At 36.2% G+C, this 14,636-nt stretch overlaps 1 protein-coding gene across 2 annotated transcripts in view; it reads left to right on the top strand.

Moving 5' to 3' along the window:
• Positions 1 to 280: 280 nt before the first annotated feature.
• The window catches only part of AP4E1 (adaptor related protein complex 4 subunit epsilon 1), a 68,959-nt gene continuing 54,603 nt past the window's right edge, over positions 281 to 14,636 (top strand). The window contains exons 1-5 of one of the 2 annotated variants that reach the window (XM_043471994.1): positions 281 to 520; positions 2,316 to 2,387; positions 7,179 to 7,302; positions 11,597 to 11,670; positions 14,049 to 14,170. In XM_043471994.1, the coding sequence (XP_043327929.1) occupies positions 371 to 520; positions 2,316 to 2,387; positions 7,179 to 7,302; positions 11,597 to 11,670; positions 14,049 to 14,170 (542 nt within the window). In that variant the 5' untranslated portion in view covers positions 281 to 370. The remainder of the gene's footprint in view (positions 521 to 2,315; positions 2,388 to 7,178; positions 7,303 to 11,596; positions 11,671 to 14,048; positions 14,171 to 14,636) is intronic. The other variant, XM_043471995.1, reaches the window with a different exon arrangement.

The following is a 14,636-nucleotide window of genomic DNA, read 5'->3' as shown; positions in this document are numbered from 1 at the left end:
GCTTCAGCATCAGTCCGTCCAATGAATATTCAGGACTGATTTCCTTTAGGATGGACTAGTTGGATCTCCTTGTAGTCCGAGGGACTCTCAAGAATCTTCTCCAACATCACAGTTCAAAAGCATCAATTCTTCCGCCCCTCTCCTCCACCACAAGAAGACAACATCTGCGCAGGCTTGGAGCGCGGTCTTTCGCTCGCAGACTCTTGCGCCCTCTAGCGGCGTCTCTGAGACGAACATTGTACTTGTCCGCGCGGAACGCGAATAAAGATTTCTTCTTCAAACAAACAGGAAGTGCCTACGGAGGCCGGGCCGGCGGCAGGTCAGGGGCCGGGCATGAGGCCGGGTGGCGACCGGATTGCGGGCGGCGGCGATGAGCGACATAGTGGAGAAAACACTGACGGCGCTGCCGGGACTGTTCCTACAGAACCAGTCGGTTGGCGGGCCTACGGCCGCCAAGGCGTCCTTCTCCTCCCGGCTGGGCGGCCTGGTCCGCGGCATCACCGCGCTCACCTCCAAGCACGTAGGTGTCCGCTGGGCCGGAGGTCAGGGGCGCCTGAGGGAGGCCCCCTCTCTGGGAGGCTCTGGTCCCCCGGTGAACCCCCGGAGCTGTCTCTCCGGCGGGTGTGTCTGTCGGTCCTGGCTTCTCTCCGGAAGCGTCACTTGGGCTGTCCGGACAGACAGACAACTAGGAGGCCAGGTTTCCACAGTTGGCCCTGACATTGACTCATTATTACCTGGGGCAAAATCTTTAGTATTTGAGCTTCCATGTGTTTCTCGAACGTTGAAGTGTCAAAGTACCGATACATATTTCATAGATTGTTTCGAGGGTTAGAAGAGACACCAACCAGTTGAAAATACCAGGTGCCATGGAAGTGTCAGCGTTATTCTAAAAAGTTTCTTTCTAACTCGGATTATTCTTGCTTTCGCCCAGTTTTTTAGTGTATGCTAGGTAACATACATTAGAACAGACCCTGCTATCTGAACCTGCTGTTGAATATGTTTGGGGAGCTCGAGGTTCTTAGGTTAGACCTCTGGATTGGGCAAAGAAAAAGCGTAATTCTTCCCAATCTCAGTATTTGCTGAGTAAGTTTCTGCCTCTGATGGGCTTTGAAAACGAACATTTATAATAGAAAATTTTAAGTTCCCACAAACTTTCTGTAGTTGTATGGGTTGTGTAAGATGCTGATAAAAAGCTTCAAGGATTTTGTATCTTAAAAAAAAGATCATGCGGTATAGCATAATTTGTTTGTTAAGAAAATACTTATGGAAGAAGCTGTGTGTTAAACCCTAAGGAAATAGTCTAAAACATTCCGTTTCCAAAGAATTGGTCCTTCATCTTGGGCTTAAGACAGGTATAAGCACTATATGGTGAAATATGTGTCAGGAGAGAAGAAAAGAGAAAGACAGGAGGTTTTTCTTCAAAGTGCTTTGAGGGTTTAAAGACTTTTTTAAAACTGAAATAGGATGATGTACTGGAGAGGATCTGTTTCACATTCAGAAATCACAGAAAACAATTATTTGTGGACTTAATATTGTTTAACATTTTGTCCTTTGCTAATTTTTGTGAGATGGTAAATGAAATAAAATATTTTTGGTTTTAAATTGCAGTTTGAAACTGTATGTAAGGTATCTAAATGTGGCAGTACTTCACTAGTATTTTTTGGTTAGTCACTTAATGGGCATCTGCTAGCTAGTTCATCGTGTAACTTAGAGATAGCATTGTATTGGGCAAAATTTGGACCCATTTTCAAGTGCTTAAGGAGGTGAAATACAATACAGATGATAGAAGTAGCCATTATCTGTTTATTTATTCTATGTGTGTGAGAAAGAGATGGAAGGATAGGGAAAGGATGCAAGGAATAAAGGGAAAAAGGTAGGGAAGAAGAATATAGTTTAAGAGAAAAGGATTGGTTTCTGTTTGTCTTCTTACCCTGTTTCTCCATTCCATGAAGAAGAAGGTGTGAGAACCTTATTCTGGGCCACTACATGAAGAATTTCTTTTCTACTTACTCTCCAGTGTTAAAAAAAAAAAAACCAAAACATTTTCTGCTAAACCGTCCTTAAGGGGACAGTAACTGAGTGAAGAAAAGAGGAGTGGTGAGTTAGCATGAAAATATTTATTCTTTGCAGCAATGATTCTGAGGGTTGGAGAAATCCCTTTAGGCAAATCTGAAGCACATAGTTTTTATAACTCTCCTTTAAAATAATGTTTCTTTTTTATTTATAATATTGTGAGTTGTATTTTTCCCTTTTAAAAATACTGTAACAGTTTAAAAAGACAGTTATTCATGAGTCAAATATTTTCACTTTTTTAGGAGGAAGAGAAATTAATCCAGCAGGAACTGAATAATCTGAAAGCAACTGTTTCTGCTCCTACTACAACTCTAGTAAGTTTACGTAGTCAATGTCAGTGTGTTTTCAATTTGAAATCTGGTCTACTATTGACTCAGTGGTGGCATTAACTGATGAGTTGCTAAAATCTAATATATCACAGTCAAAATCAGTTATGGATGATAATAAGTCAGATGTTAACTTTGGCGTTTTTATTATTGACTGACTGCACCAGACCAAAACTTGGCGTGACTGATGTCAGTTCAGTGCCAACATGATGATAGTTAACTTAAATGTGGTAATACTCCTGGGACCCCCATAACTGATCTTATTGTTTTAATGTTGTGCACTGAAAGAAGGTTAGGACACATAATTTAAAATAGTATTATAATACTATAAAATATATAATATTTAATATATAGTAAATATAAATATAGATAATATACATTATATAATATTAAAATATATAATATATAAATATATACAATGTACAATATATATAACATGATGCTATTAAAATAATATTATTTTAATACAGACCTGAATTGATACATTGTAAAAATCTCTTATTTTGCATTTCTACATCTGGGAGTATAGGTTGGCTGACAAAGTATAAAAATGATTTTCTTGCTGTAAAACTGAGTATATTGCATAATAGCTAAATCAAGATCTAGTTTAAAAAAATTGATTCCCTATTATTTGATTTTCAAACAGCATTCATTCAGCATTTAAGCAGTGGCCACTGTGGGACTATTCCTACATAGTTAGATTAAGGCCTAGGTTTTTTTTTTTCTTTTAATTTTTACGTGGTTTTAGATAATGAGATTTTATAAGCAACATTTATTTAGCAAAGATTTAGTGAGTGCTTTCTTTGTGTAAGTTGCTGTGGCATACACTTCTAATAAAAATACTAGGGTGATCATTTTGTGTGTATACATGATCATGTGTGTGAATAACACTTGTAAAGTCTGAGAGAATATGTGTATTTCCTTTTCTGGTTATAAGAATAGGATGGTGAATGGTGCTACCAGATTCGTGGTCTCCAAAGGAGGAGATTTAACTCCAGGACCAAAGATAGTCACAGTCACTCAGAACTTTGTATAGATTTTATTTAAAGTGAAAGTGACAGAAAAAGCTTCTGACATAGACATCAGAATGGGGCAGGAGAGTACCTGCCTCACTAGTTTAAGCGGGACCTTTTATACTTCTCAACCAGCTGCTGAGAATAGATAACAAATGCCTCAAGGCTGTGTGAATTTCACCCAGACCTTTTGCTGGAACATTCATCCTGGGATGACATCAGCACGAGATTAGCCAGAAGGAACAGGTTAACCCAGAGCTCAAGGCTGTGGAAGTTTTACCGAGGCCTTCTCCCATAACATTCATCCAAAGCTCAAAAAAAAGGCATGTCCTTGAACAAGAGATGCTGCTGCCTGTGAGACCTACTTGTCTAAGGCAAAAGAATGTGAGAAAGAAAGAATGTTTACTTGCTCCTTAAAGGGGCCCTACTTAGGTTTGGACTCCTTGTCAACCTGCCTAAGTTACTCTTCCAGGTGGACAAATGAAACTCAAAGCATAATCAATATGATACAGTGTTCAATCTCAGTCTCTCCATCGTGTCCGACTCTTTTGTGACCTCATGGACTGTAGCCCACAAGCTCCTCTGTCTATGGGATTTCCCAGGCAAGAATACTGGAATGGGTAGCCATTTTCTTCTCCAGGGGATCTTCCACACCCAGGGATCGAACCCAGGTCTCCTGCATTGCAGACAGATTCTTAACTGCCCAAGCTATCAGGGAGGCCTCCAATGTGATATATCTGTGTGTGTACATGTATATATATGTGTGTGTATGGATATGTATATGTTTGTATGTGTAGGAATAAAATCATTGTGCATTGTGATACTTGAAAGATATGTTAAGCAATGACTTCTCTCTTTTTAAGCAGTGACTTCTCTTTCTTTACTTGGTTTGATTTCCATTTACTATAGTTGGCATCATTAAGTACAGTTTTTCATGTTACTTGGTATAAACCTGGTGTTGACAGAATTTAGACAAGTTGATAGAAGTTAGGGAGCCACTGTTTGAAGGAAGATTTTATGATAATTATGGCCAATCACTCTAAGGGTATATTATAGAATAGTCTATCCTTGAGGTGGTCATGTAGAAGTTACAGTTTATTAAAGAAATTCTGAACTGAATTTCTACATTGGAGAATGCATTTTCTTCTCCAAAAATAAGAGAATAATAGTGTATGCAATCGAATTTTACCTAAAGTTCCTAATGACTTTTGAGAACCTATGAGATAAAATGTTACAAAATCAAGGTTGATATTTAAGGGCTTAAATGAACACTTTGACTCCTCACTGATACAGAAGTTTGCTTTTATATATATATATATATATATATATATATATATATATAATATACATATATATATTTTACTGCAACGGGTCTTAGTTGCAGCTTGCAATATCTTTAGTTGCGACATGTGGAATCTAGCTCTTTGACCAGAGACTGAAGCCAGGCACCCTGCATTGGGAATGCAGTCTTAGCTACTGGACCACAAGGGAAGTCCTGATACAGAAGTTTTTGAAGAAACTTCCAGTATCTTTTACACATGTTTTCTCAGTTGTCATCGTTCAGTTGCTCAGTCATGTCCAACTTTTTGTGACCCTAGGGACCACAGCATGCCTGGTTTCCCTGACCTTCACCATCTCTCAGAGCTTGCTCAAACTCAAGTCCATTGAGTCGGTGATGCCATCTAACCATGTCATCCTCTTATGTCCCCTTTTCCTCCTGCCTTCAATCTTTCCCAGCATTTGGGTCTTTTCCAATGAGTTGGCTCTTCACATCAGGTGGCTGAAGTGTTGGAGCTTCAGCATCAGTCCTTCTGGTGAATATTCAGGATTGATTTCTTTTAGGATCCACTGGTTTGATCTCCCTGCAGTCCAAGGGACTTTTAAGAGTATTTTCCAATACGACAGTTCAAAAGCATCAGTTCTTTGATGCTCAGCCTTCTTTATAGTCCAACTCTCACATTCATACACGACCACTGGAAAAACCATAGCCTTGACTATATGAACCTTTGTCGGCCAAGTAATATTTCTGCTCTTTAATTTGGTGTTTGGGTCTGTCATAACTTTTCTTCCAAGGAGTGAGCATCTTTTAATTTCATGGCTGCAGTCACCATCCATAGGGATTTTGGAATCCAAGAAAATAAAGTCTGTCACTTTTCATTCTTTCCCCATCTATTTGCCATAAAGTGATGGGACTAGATGCCATGATCTTATTTTTTTGAATGTTGAGTTTTAAGCCAGCTTTTTCACTCTTGCCTTTCACCTTCATCAAGAAGCTGTTTAGTTCCTCTTCATTTTCTGCCATAAAGGTGGTGTCATCTGCATATCTGAGGTTATTAATATTTCTCCCTGTAATCTTGATTTCAGCTTGTGCTTCATCCAGCCCTGCATTTTGCATGATGTCCTGTGCATATAAGTTAAATAAGCAGGGTGACAATATATAGCATTGATGTACTCCTTTCCCAATTTGGAACCAATTTTTCTCAATATTTAATAGTTAATGTGGTAATGAATTAACTTTTATTACTTTAAACCCAAGTGACCTAAATTAAATCATTAAATATTATTCCCTTAAGATTTTCCTGTGATTTATTTTTAAACTTTTCATATTTAAATGTGTGTGTATATCTATCTATATATAATATATATGAAATATTAAATGTTGTCCTTAGTTTAAAACATTTTATTTTACTATTTCTTCTTAAGCATTTTGTGATTTAGGAATTCTATAATTCTGTTATATATTAGGATTTATTTATTAACCCTAATTAATTTTTAGATAGTAAAATAGTCTGAGCTTTATATATTTTGAAACATTTATTTATATTTTTAATTTTTGATTAAAATTTGCTGTCAATATTGAGAATGCAGATATTCTCATACTAATAAATTTATAGAATCTCTTAAAACAAGTTATTTGCTTATGTTGTAAATATTGAAAGACTCAATTAAGTTTAATATTGGAATGACTCTACCATTAATAGGGCTTCCCTGGGTGGCTCAGACGGTAAAGAATCTACCTGCAGTGCAGGAGACCTGGATTCGATCGCTTGGTGGGGAAGATCCCCTGGAGAAGGGAATAGCAACCCATTCCAGTATTCTTGCCTGGAGAATTCTGTGGACAGAGGCTCCTGGTGGGCTGCAGTCTGTGGGGTCGCAGAGTTGGATGCAACCAAGCAACTAACAGATACACATACCATTAATAAAGTCATAATAATTGTGGGAGTTGTTGAAAAAGTAATACTTACAGTAAATTATTGCATATCATATACAGCATAATAATTCTGAAGAAACTCCAGATGCAATTTGGTCTTTAAATGTGAAAAATACTTTCATTACAGAAATTGTTACCAACCTGTGAGGGTTTCATGGATATTTTCATTTGACAAAGTATATTAAATGATATGCTGCATTCTAGAAGCCAAGTTAGAGTCCTATGAGTGAAATTTTTTCTGAGGACCATGCGTCTCACATTATAACCAAATTTTTCAGGAGGGTGACCTAGAATTAGAAATGGCTATAGTTGATTTATTTTATATTGTTGCCTCTAACAAAATATTGAAATAATTTTACTAAAATGAATACTGTTGATAGTTAAATTTGGGAGAAACTTGTTTACAAAGTCTGACTTTGGGTGATAATTTACATATGTTGTTTCTTCAGTGCCAGGATTAGAGAATTCTACTGTTAAATGATTACAACATACTAAAGAAAGAATCAAAGCATTCTATTTATTTATATGATTACTGGATTTTTTTTTTTTTTTCAGAAAATGATGAAGGAATGTATGGTGAGACTTATATATTGTGAAATGCTTGGATATGATGCTTCCTTTGGCTATATACATGCAATCAAGTTGGCACAACAAGGAAATCTTTTAGAAAAAAGAGTAGGTATGTATGCGTTTAAGACTTTTGCACTTTATCTTGTCCTTAAAGTTCTGGCTATTATATAAAATGAATGATGACTGATATGTAGTATGTTTTTAGAACACTGCCTTGTGATTTCCTTACCTTTAAAAGATAACATTTCAAAAACTTACAGCCTATAAATGAAATCAATTTTCCTGATTCTTAGCATTTTGGAGTTACATAGAAGATTAAAAGTTGCTTGTTCTTATGATGGTGGTTAGATGACTTTGTCAAGACTCACTGAACTATACCGTTAAAAAGGATTACTTTTCTTGTATGTAAATTATACTTCAGTAAAGCTGATTTTAAAAAGTCTATTCAATTTCAGCAGTTTAGTGATCAGATATGATTTTTTTAATAGAATAAGACTGAAATTGCTGTGAATAATTTTAGATATCTTGCTCCTAGTTTCACAAATGTTAGTTATAAGGATTTCAGGTATCTTTTAAAAATTGTTATCTCTATAATCAGCCTTCAAGGCTATTAGTAAAACTCCTTTCAAAGACTTAAATCTTGTTTTCTTATAGCTTTAGCTTCATATCAGAAACTTAAGGAGGAAGTACTTTAGAATAACATAGGAGTAGAACATATTCTTTATTTAAAGAAGTTGATACTGTTATGTTGTCGGGGACCAACATTCTTCTTATGTTATATGTTATGTTGACCTGTGCTGTCAGATGATGGGGAAAGTGTGGGAGATGTCTTGGTAAAGATTCTGAGACTGTGCTCACACAGTATTCTACTTGTTGAACCTCACTTCACCAAAAATACTCTTCTGTCTTTCATTATATTCTTCCCTCCAAGTACAGTGTCCTCTGGCAGCCTCTCTCTCTCTCCCTGTCTGTGTTTCAAACCAAGTTTTAACTCTTCTGTGACCACTCAGGTGGCTCCTACCATCTATTTATCTTTTCTAACCTAATTCTAAAATCTCTGACAGCAGGAAATTTTGAAAACAATAGCTAGTCAATACTTTGTACATCTGTTGCTGTCTTTTTCTTTTTAGACTTTCATGTAATTTTTTCATTTTCAATTACATTTTTAAAATTTATTTACTTATGACTGTGCTGTGCACTTTGTGGGATCTTAGTTCTTTGACCAGGGTTTGAATCCAGACCAGCAGTGAAAGCGCCGAGTCCTAACCACTGGACCAGTAGGGAATTCTCTAAGTTTTATTTTTAAAATATGTAAAAATTACTTGTGTTACATGGTCCAAAGTTAAGACCTGATAAAAAGGTATAATCAGACAAATTTCTGATTTGTCAAATTTTTACTTTTATTTCTAGCTCCTGTATGAGGTTTGCCCCTTACCCCATGAGTAACCATTTTCACTAGTTTCTGATTAATCTTTCCATTGCTTTTTGAAAATAAGCAAACAAGTACACATTTATATACTCTCTCTTAACAACAAAAAAAATGGCTTGCTGTAGAGATTATTCTACACCTTGTTTTGATGTCTTTATATTTTTATACAGTTGGCATAGTTTTCATTGGGTGGGTGGATATACCACAGTATTTTCAGTCAGGTCTCTATTGGTGGATATATGAGTTTGTCTTTTGTTTTTTGCTCTCATAACCAATGTTGCAGTGAATGACCTTGTACATGTGTTATTTCATAGTTAAAGTGGCTAAGGAGACCCCAGACTCATTGAGATTCATGGTCTTTCTTAGGAAAGTATTTTCTTGCCACCTAGAGAGACATGTTTGTGGGTATCAGATGTTCTTTATGTGTGCTAATGACTGGAAGTTTTGTTTTTTAATGTGATGTGTGATATGAAAGTCGCTCAGCTGTGTCCGACTCTTTGCAACCCCATGGACTGTAGAGTCCATGGGATTCTCCAGACCAGAATACTAGAGTGGCTAGCGTTTCCCGTCCTCATGGGATCTTTCCAACCCAGGGATCAAACCCAGGTCTCCTGCATTGCAGGCGGATTCTTTACCAGCTGAGCCACAAGGGAAGCCCTTGTTTTGTAAGGTAGCATTTAAATCTTTTATATCTTGATATTAGTACTTCTGCATCATCTACTCTCCTGAGAGTTCTATGGCTAACTTTGGTGCTTTGTCTGAAAGATAATGTCTTATTGTTTTTCACATGAATATTGTTGAATAAATAAATCTCAGTAATCCACTAAGTCAGGTATTATGTTAGGTGCTTTATCTTGTGAGATGGTATTTCGTTTTACAGAGGAGAAAACTGAAGCTCAGAAAGGTCAAGTCAGTTGTTCAAGGTCATAGAGCTTACTAAATGGTGGAGCCAAAATATGAACCCAAGTTTCTATGAATCCAAGCCTGTATTCTCATCCTATGCTGCTGCTGCTGCTGCTGCTAAGTCGCTTCAGTCGTGTCCGACTCTGTGTGACCCCATAGATGGCAGCCCACCAGGCTCCCCTGTCCCTGGGATTCTCCAGGCAAGAACACTGGAGTGGGTTGCCATTTCCTTCTCCAATGCAGGAAAGTGAAAAGTGAGAGTGAAGTCGCTCAGTCGTGTCCAACTCTTCGCGACCCCGTGGACTGCAGCCTACCAGGCTCCTCACTCCATGGGATTTTCCAGGCAAGAGTACTGGAGTAGGGTGCCATTGCCTTCTCCAGGGGATCTTACCTACCCAAGGATCGAACCCGGGTCTCCTGAATTGTAGACAGATGCTTTACCGTCTGAGCCACCAGGGAAGTCTTCTTTTCCTGAAGGCTTTTTCATGTTTTGAGTCACAGAATATTTTTTCCCCCTATTTCTGGATTATCAAAATAGTTTCCCTGTTTTCTCTGGTTGTCAAAATAGGACATTCTTTGACAGATAGATTTAAGATTTTTTGTAAGGTTTCAAGGTGGTCTTTGGATTAGTTTGTTGATCTTCTTGCATTGTGGTACTAGTGACTTAACTGTGGATAATATCTTTGCTGAACAGATGTATGTAGTCTGATAAGATGTAATCTCTGCTTTATTTATTTTTAAAATTTTATTGATTTTAATTGAATAATTACTTTACAGTATTGTGATGGTTTCTTCCATACAGCAACATGAATTGGCCACAGGTATACATGTGTTCCCCCCTCCTGGAATCTCTGCTTTAAATGCTGTCTAGGATTTTTCTCTTCCCTGGTCCTGGTTTGTTCCTTTTTCTCTGTCCTGATTATGGGAGTGATAGCTCTGCTCCTCTGACCTTCAGTGGGGATGCTTGGTTATGAGAAAAGGAAATTTCTGACAGTTTTCCCACTTACCACAACAGGCACAGACAGTATGAATGCTGGGTAGTGATAGGGATAGTTAACCTTAGAATCCCCAATAAAAGGGCTGGAAGAATTGAAAAGAATGAAAAACAACCGGGATGGGAAACAGGGAATCTGGTCTCAAGGGAGACTGAAGAAACAGAATAGCATAAGGATTAAAAACGTGACCTAACTCCTCCTGGCTTGGTTGTAGTCCTGGCTCCACCATGTAGTAGCTGCAGACCTTGGGCAGTTATCCTTTTGGGGCCTCATTTTTATACTGGGGATAATAATAATATCTACCTCATAGAGCTATTGTAAAGATTCAATAGGCTTGTAATGTATTTGACCCATAGTAACTGTCTAACAAATGTTATCAATATGAAGGGTGACAGGAAAATGAAATGGGGCACCTAGATTCCATACACATGGTATTTGTCATGGTATTAAAGTACTTCCTCAATTTTAAGATGTACTTTTTAATGTTTTGATATTATTAAAAATGCTTAAGTCAACGAGTATATTTAATGTGGTAGACAGTGTTTTTTGCCTCAACATCTATTCACTCAATAGTTCATCTTCAAATTGAGAAAACAAGGTATTTTTTATGGCTTACTGTATTATTTATGTCATATGGTTTGGTATTAAATAGCTCCTTCAGTAATACAAATAGCTGGTAACTCACTATTTATTGACTATAACAGCTGTTAGTTTTTGGATAATTGTATTTGGCTACAAGACAAAATGTTTTGATGTGTAGAAATTTGCACAGAAGATAGGAGGTATATATTCCTAATGTCATTTACAAGACCTTAAGCTGGTACACATAGCCTTTTTTCCATTTTAGTTATATCCTGTGAAATACCTAATTATGAGAGACTTCAGGATGAAGAACACCTGAAATCTTCCTTACTGAATTTTTTTGAACTTTCTTATTTTACTATTTGTTTTTATATTTACCTGTAACTGCTGTCTTTGACATTCAAACATTGGAATATATTATTGCTTTGTTTAACTTCTTAAGAAGAGTTAATTTTTGACAGGTGGTAATGAGACTTTTTCTCTCAAATTTTAAGGTTATTTGGCTGTATCTTTATTTCTACATGAAAATCATGAACTATTGCTTCTCCTTGTGAATACAGTTGTAAAGGTACTGTATTGTATGCTGGTTAATATAAAGTCTTGAATTATTCCTTCAGGCATTTGACAGTTTTTATATTTTTTGAAAGAATGTAAGCTTGCAGAATGAGTTTATTGGAAAGATCTTTTAGGTCAGTTTCTGCATCTGTAAAATGAGGGTAATAATAGAACTTACCCAAGTTGTGAGGGTTGAGTGAAACCCTCTGCAGAACAACGTTTGCTACTGCTGCTGTTATAATGGTTTTATTTAAAAAAGCAGAGTTAAGGAAAATAAACTCAAAATGGTCTAAAGATCTACATGTAAGACCTGAAACTATAAAACTCCTAGAAGAGAACATAGGTGGAATACTCTTTGACATAAATTGTAGCAACATTTTCTTGGATCAGTCTCCTAAGGCAGAATAAATAGAAAGCAAAAAATAAACAAATGGGACCTAGTTAAACTTAAAAGCTTTTGCACAGCAAAGGAAATAAATGATAAAATGAAAAGACAACCTACGAAATGGGAGAAAATATTTGCAAATGATGGGACTGACAGGGCTTGATATTCAAAATATACAAACACTCATACAACTCAATATAAAAAAAAGTAAACAGCACAATCACAAAATGAGCAGAAGACTTGAATAGACATTTTTCCAAAGAAGACATGTAGATGGCTAACAGGCAATGAAAAGATGCTCAATGTCACTAATTATTAGAGAAATAAAATCAAAACCACAGTGAGGTATCACCTCATTGAGAATGGCTATTGTCAAAAAGTTTGTGAAAAATAAATGTTGGCAAGGATGTGGAGAAAAGGGAACCCTTATACATGCTTGGTGGGAATGTAAATTGGGCAGCCACTATGGGAAGCAGTATGGAGATTCCTTAAAAAACTAAAAAAGAACTACCATATGATCCGGCAGTTTCACTCCTGGGTTTCTTTCTGGACAAAACGAAGACACTAACTTAAAAAGGTACATAACCTCAGTGTTCATAGGACTGTTTATAGCAGCCGAGACATGGAAACAACCCAAGTGCCCGTCAACAGATGGTTGGATTAAAAAGACTTGGCATATGTACATAATAGGGTATTATTCAGGCATTGAAAACAGTGAAATACTGCCATTTGTAGCAATGTGGATGAACCTAGAGAATACTGTGCTTAGTGAAATAAGTCACACAGAGAAAGACAAATACAGTGTGATATCACTTATATGTATAGTCTAAAAAATAATACAAATGAATGTATATGCAAAATAGAAACAGACTCACAGACAGAAAATGAACTTGGGGTTACCACAGGATAACAGGGGAGGAACAACTTAGGAGTATGGTATTAATAGATAACAAATTACTGTATATAAAATAGATAAGGAATGAGGATAGCACAGGGAATTAATTATACCCATTTATCATGTAATAGCCTACAATGGAGTATAATCTGCAAAAATTTTCTAAATCACCATGCTGTACACCTGAAACTGATACTATATTGTAAACCAGCTATACGTCAGTAAAAGGGTAAATAAAAATAAAAAAAGCAGAGCTGGAACTATGATTCAGATCTCCAGACTCTTAGTCAGGTGCATTTCCATGCTGTTGTCTTTTTCTCTAGGATCTATTTTAAAGGGATGTGATATAAACTGAATAATTGAAGTCTTTTAAACTCTAAAAGTCAATTTAATGGAGAATAGAGTATAATTGGGTAACTGAAATTATGATAATAAAAACAATTTAATCCACATGCAGTATTTTTTTCTGTTAAACTTTTAGACAAAATTGGTAATGAAGTATAATTGAATTGAACTTTTTCATGTTTATCTTGTTCTGATATGTGAGAGAGAGAGAGAGAGAGAGAGTGTGTGTGTGTGTGTGTGTGTGTGTAGTACTTTCTGAATTTTAAGTCATATACTCTCTTAAGGTTACTAGTAGCTTTAAACTTTTCCAAACTTTCAAAAACATAGTTTCAGTTTCTATTAAAATAGTTTATAAACTTTGTGCTTATATAAGTATATATAAATGCATGCATTTTATAGTATGTATTAAAAATTGCTTCCTTTTAAACTTCCACTCATATTACTGCTTTAACAATAAAAATTCATAAATTTTTTTTGTTACTGGTTTAGAAAAGTTTTAAAGGCTGTAATAAAAAAGACTACTTTGGTCAGTGTCAGAACAGAAATACAGTTTCCTTTAGATCAGTTACTTTTGGGCTGTTTTCTCTGTTGACTATATTAAGGCAAGTGAAACACTGATACTCCTATAAAATATGAGGTATTCCTAAATGGACAAATAAGTTGAAAACTACAGTATTAAGTGTATAGGACCATTGCAATGTTGAGCTCACTGTCCCTAGTTTCAGAATTTGCACTGAATGTTTTCTTTGCTTAATAATTATGTCAGGACTTGCAGAGCACTAACCTAGTAGAAGTATGTATGGCACTTACTATCGTCAGCCAGATTTTCCCTCGAGAAATGATTCCAGCTGTTCTTCCATTGATAGAAGATAAACTTCAACATTCTAAGTAAGTAAATTATTTTTTGGATAGGTGTTTACACTGTGTATTTCAAAAGAAAAACTTATACTAAAAATTTTTTTCTAACTTTAATGCTACCAGGATAGAGGATATTCTTTGACTGCCAGGTATAATACAAAAGTCCCCAATAGCACTGTCCTTTATTTTTATGTGGGTTTAGAAAAATGTTAGGCAGCTTTCTAAAGTTAAACTGAGACAGTGAGGCTTACCATCAGGATTCCTTGGCTCTCTTTCCACTTCTGCTGCTAACTATTAGTGGTCCTGTTTTTTCCTTGGCTATATGGGGTTGATTGAAGCTCCTTCATTCTCACAGAGTTGTTTTATATAAAGTGAAATAATGGAAAACATTTGGAAGTGGTTCAGATGCCATGAATACATAGCTTCAGTGTACTGGAAATGCTTTTATATCAAAACTGCAGCTTTCAAATTCTATTTTATAGCAGGATATGTACAA

This window comes from Cervus canadensis, chromosome 6, assembly GCF_019320065.1.
Source record: "Cervus canadensis isolate Bull #8, Minnesota chromosome 6, ASM1932006v1, whole genome shotgun sequence".
Classification (NCBI taxonomy): Eukaryota; Metazoa; Chordata; class Mammalia; order Artiodactyla; family Cervidae; genus Cervus; species Cervus canadensis.
Note: the sequence above shows the minus strand (reverse complement) of the source record. Positions and strands in the feature narration are given on the sequence as shown.